Source organism: Pinus tabuliformis, chromosome 4_1, assembly GCF_031772625.1.
Source record: "Pinus tabuliformis cultivar Carrire ecotype Pingquan chromosome 4_1, CPIR1, whole genome shotgun sequence".
Taxonomy (NCBI): domain Eukaryota; kingdom Viridiplantae; phylum Streptophyta; class Pinopsida; order Pinales; family Pinaceae; genus Pinus; species Pinus tabuliformis.
Genome location: NC_142303.1, coordinates 813,608,966 through 813,614,160, shown reverse-complemented (window position 1 = coordinate 813,614,160; position 5,195 = coordinate 813,608,966). Strand labels below are relative to the sequence as shown.

The window sequence follows — 5,195 nt, the reverse complement described above, 5'->3', positions numbered from 1 at the left end:
TAAGCGCTTAATTGAGTTGATTAGTTGACTTTTGAATCAGGTGATTCGAACGCTTCTTCTGCCGGAGCGGCTCTCGCTAACCGATTGAGAAAGAATAATTTAATGGCAGTACTGGTTTGGTGACCATTTTTTTAACTCTGATTTAACTCGGGATCCGTACCAGGGCTTGGCTTCAGGTTCAGGAACATGCATATAATTATCAATCAAATGAACAGTCGGAAACGCTCATGGCATCTTATATTTCGACAGGTCCTACAATTTCAAAATGTTCAAGTTGTCACGTCAAAATTGGATGATGATTATTTGCTTTTAATATTTATCATTTTAAGCATTATGTAGAGTCATAAGTGTTACATTTTTTCACATATCAGTGATTAAGCCAAAGAATTCCATTTTATTTGGGAATTATTATAATTTTTTTTTTTTAAATTGAGTCTGGCAATAAATTAATAAGTGTTTGTTGAAAATAAGGTATATAATAAGACTTAAAGATAGTTGGGATTTGTGAATGGAAATTTTAATTGATAAATAGAAAATTTATATTGAAAGATTTATGTGATAGTTAAGATTTGTGAATGGAAATTTTGATTGCTCAATAGAAAATTTATGTGATTGATAATTTTATTTGAGAAATTTAAATTTAAAACAAATTATATTATTTTAAATTCAAATAAATTAACAATATAACATATATCAACTATATTTATTAATATAATTATACTACTTTATAAATTCCCTGCCTATTATGTATACTTATTATATATTCCAAAAAACAATATATGACAACAATACCATATATCCTAAAAGTAAATAAGACCCTCACAAGTTATTACTGACTATCCATTACAAACAACATGTGAATCCCCACTTCAACCCCTGAGCTTCACTAGATTGCAGATTCCCTGAATATTCCGGAATCAGAAGGACACCATGTCTATCCAATTCCTGAATATTCTGGGAATCTGGGATCGACTTAAAAATGCCCCACTTCAATGGCGTCAGTTGATAACAAGACCACATTTATCCAAAAAAAACTACGTGAAGTTGAGATGTTTACTGCATTTCCTATCGTATAAACTATGGCAAAATGTTCTGTACATTCTTTCAGACTTTCACATATTTTTCTCTCTGCACATAACATGGTGTTAGCTAAATCGGGTCAGTAACAAGCTCTCTGTTTCTTGGCAGGCATCAACTGATCATAGTGCAGTGGACACATTGATTCCTTCTCAACTAGGAGAATTGGCTTTTGCATTTATACAACTTTTGGGGATCATTGCAGTCATGTCTCATATTGCTTGGCAGGTCTTCATTGTGTTTATACCAGTGGGTGCAAGTTGTATATGGTATCAGGTATTCTCTGTATTTCTCAATAATAATAAATACGAACTTGCAAATTTTAATTTTCTGGGATCATTGCAATCATGTCTCATATTGCTTGGCAGGTCTTCATTGTGTTTATACCAGTGGGTGCAAGTTGTATATGGTATCAGGTATTCTCTATATTTCTCAATAATAATAAATACGAACTTGCAAATTTTAATTTTCTCAGAGGAACATAAATTGGCGATAAGAGAGTTTGATTTCTACTTCAAGGTTTGCTGTAGGTAGATCCAATAATCTGATTGAAAAGGATGTTATCAAATAGATTAAGTTGCATCAGGATTCTATCATGACAACAATTTATCTGTATTTCTTTGTTTCCATTCTTTTGGGTTTTTATAGTAATAAGAGAATTCTTGTAACTCCTCTGACCTTCCTTGCATGCAACAATACTACATAACATCAGCTAGGGAACTGGCTCGACTGGCATCAGTTTGTAGAGCTCCAATCGTACAACATTTTGGAGAATCAATCTCTGGAGCAGCCACCATTAGAAGTTTTGACCAGGAATTTCGATTCATGGAAAGAAATCTCGAGTTGATTGATATATATATGAGACCTAGTCTCCACAATGTTGGAGCCAATGAGTGGCTTGGCATTCGGATGGATTTTCTGTCAAATCTTGTGTTTGCATTCTTTTTGGTGTTCCTCATTCGCTTGCCTCAAGATGTAATTAGCCCAAGTAGGTACAGAAGCACTATCTTGGCTTACAATTATTTTTCCTAAACTGATCTCAGCAGACTAGACATATTCTTTATAATGAAATATGAAAGTAAATGAAATGGCACCTTAACAGGCACTGCAGGGTTGGCAGTAACATATAGTCTAAGTCTGAACATGGTACAAGCCTGGGTAATATGGTGCCTTTGTTATGTGGAGACCAACATGATCTCAACGGAGAGAATAATGCAGTATTCACGAATTCCCAGTGAGTCACAAGTGATTATAGAGAATTGTAGACCAAACTCCAACTGGCCATCTAGAGGAACGATAGATCTAACTCATTTGCAGGTCAGAACTCAATACAAATAGACTCTTTTTCACGCATTCAATGCTAGTAATTTGCATGTCAGTTCATCTATAAATTTGATCCATACAATCAGGTGCGTTATGGACCACATCTTTCGCTTGTCTTGAAAGGCCTTACATGCACTTTCCCTGGAGGCACGAAGGTGGGAGTTGTGGGGCGGACAGGAAGTGGCAAATCTACTCTTATTCAATCTATTTTTCGCATTGTGGAACCAACAACTGGCAGAATTGTCATTGATGGAGTCGACATCTCATCCATAGGCCTCCATGACCTAAGATCCAAATTAAGCATTATTCCCCAAGAACCAACAATGTTTGAAGGCACTATAAGAAATAATTTGGATCCTCTCGAAGATTGCTTGGATGATGAGATTTGGGAGGTTAGTTCTGCTTCATATTCTATAAGCATTAGTATCAATTTTAGCACCAATTATTCTTGCCTTGAAGAATATAGATATTTCCCTGAGGATCTTGCTGTAAGTTTATTGTTTATGAATCTACTTCGATTTTTCTTGTGCTTTCAGGCTTTGGACAAGTGCCAACTTGGTGAGATTGTACGAGCAAAAGAAAAGAAACTTGATTCCTCAGGTCTGTGTGTTTTTATCACATTCAATGGAAGTCTGAAGGAGAAAAATAAAACCTTTTACAGTAGTTATTTCTACTATTTGCTTTCCATCTTAGTGCTCATGTTTTGTTTATTTTTTGGTGTCCTTGAGACCTTCCTGGTCTCTAGGCCCCCTTTTTTTTAAATGAAAATTGAGAATCGAATTAATGGAATGATCTCTTGTACAGTGTCTGAGAATGGAGGAAACTGGAGTGTGGGTCAATGCCAGCTTGTCTGTTTGGGACGGGCACTACTAAAACAAAGTCGGATACTAGTCCTTGATGAGGCAACTGCCTCAGTTGACACTGCAACTGATGGGTTTATTCAACAAATAATTGGCCACTGATTTTCTACCTGCACAGTCATTACTATAGCACATCCGATTCCATCTGTTATTGAGAGTGATATGGTTCTCCTATTAAAGGATGGTATAACATTTATAAGTTGTTTATTTTCTAGTGTTTTGTTAAAGTTACTATTTTTTTGGACACATTTCATTTTTTACTTACTTTGTATTTGTTTTGAATCAGGAAAAATTGCTGGGTATGACACTCCATCCAAACTACTCAGCAACAAATTTTCTGCATTTGTAAAACTTGTTTCAGAGTACTCCATCCAATAGATATCTTAACTAGAGCTTTGGACATTGGTCATATTGGGTTTACAATAGAATGGAGAAAAATCTTCATTTCCCTAAAACTCAAGCTGGATAAATGTACAATATAGAGATACAATATAGTAGACTATGAGCTACCATGTAAGCTCATTATTTTCTGATAATATTCTATATTTAGGTCCTTAAGAAGAGTTCAATAACTCTTATTAGTGACTTTGACTGAATTTGACAGTTATGACTTTTCACTTGTTATATACAAATGGAGTTTACCCTTTTTCCTGTGTAACTTTTGTCACTTCAACAAGGTAATCAAGGTAATATTGGAGAACTCCGACAACTTGGATTTGTACAGGCAGTGCAGTTGGATGTAAGGTGCTTTGATTCTATTATTTTGAGTTTCACATGTGCATTTTTTTGTTTCTATTTTAGTTCTGACCTCTATATGTAGTAATACTATGCCAATTCACATCAACATTTTATTCTCATTTCTACCAAACAAGCTATGTTATACTTGTCAAGGTTCATAGGTCTTGTTATTTATAGGTCTTAATAATAAGTGATGGCTAATTGTTAATGTGTTTTTTTCCTTCATGCAATGAACCAACTCAATTTTATTCATAATATTTTGCAGTTATAAACTTTTAAAGTTACCTAATATTTCAATGAGTAAGAATTTGAGAATTCTACTATCTAACCATCAAATATGCCTAAAAGAGGGAAAAAAAATAAGAAAAAATGAGAGATGTACAAAATAGACATAGGCTTTTTGTTCTTTAAAAGCAATTTATTTTTTATTTAATTTTTTTTTCCAATTTTTTTTTTTGGTGTAATTTTTCCTTTTGAATAATGATGAAAATATTGGTTTGAGTGGTTGTTATAACTAATATTCAGTTTAACAAGTTTTGTTTTGTTTGTTTGTTTGTTTTTTTTTTTTAATTAAAATTTTCAATATAAAAAAAGATATTCTACATCAACTTCAAAAAATCTTCTAATTCACCTAGTTGAGGTAAATTTTCATTTTTATCAGAGTTAAAACTTCACTTTAACTATTGGAGGAACCTGCACACATTTTTTTTGGCACAAAAATTAAATATGTTCTTTTAAAAAGTTTCATACTCCATTAAATGTTTTAAAGTCACTATGATAAAAGTTCAACACATTCACTATGATAAAAGTTCAACACTCACTGACAAAAGTATAAAGTGTCTTTTTTAAATGAAAAGTATAAATTGTCTTGTTTAAATGAAAAGTTGTGTCTTGTTTAAATGAAAAGTTTAGAATGCACGTGATTGATTATAAGAGTGGCTCTCAAATTAAAATTGAAACTTTGAAAACAATAAAGTGTCTTCTTTAAATGAAAAGTATAAATTGTCTTGTTTAAATGAAAAGTTGTGTCTTGTTTAAATGAAAAGTTTAGAATGCACGTGATTGATTATAAGAGTGGCTCTCAAATTAAAATTGAAACTTTGAAAACAATTCCATGAAAGTACAGGGAGTTATCTCCTTTGTATGAAAGTATAGGGAGTTATCTCCTTAGTTTAATGTTCTTTCCATCCCAATTAA

General features: G+C 32.8%; 1 protein-coding gene across 1 annotated transcript; it reads left to right on the top strand.

Moving 5' to 3' along the window:
• The first annotated feature begins 1,776 nt into the window (after window positions 1-1,776).
• Window positions 1,777-3,362, top strand: LOC149178714 (putative ABC transporter C family member 15). Its single transcript, XM_089422211.1, has 5 exons — window positions 1,777-2,065; window positions 2,180-2,394; window positions 2,487-2,792; window positions 2,937-3,000; window positions 3,205-3,362. The coding sequence occupies exons 1-5, from the start codon at window positions 1,903-1,905 to the stop codon at window positions 3,360-3,362; spliced, it is 906 nt and encodes a 301-aa protein (XP_089278337.1). The 5' UTR covers window positions 1,777-1,902.
• Window positions 3,363-5,195: the final 1,833 nt, after the last annotated feature.

Excerpts from the sequence above, each read along its gene's own strand:
- LOC149178714 (XM_089422211.1), top strand. The coding sequence starts at position 1,903 with ATGGAAAGAAATCTCGAGTTGATTGATATATATATGAGACCTAGTCTC. Across the intron at positions 2,066-2,179 it reads TCAAGATGTAATTAGCCCAA|GCACTGCAGGGTTGGCAGTA; the intron begins GTAGGTACAGAA and ends GCACCTTAACAG. Across the intron at positions 2,395-2,486 it reads TAGATCTAACTCATTTGCAG|GTGCGTTATGGACCACATCT; the intron begins GTCAGAACTCAA and ends CCATACAATCAG.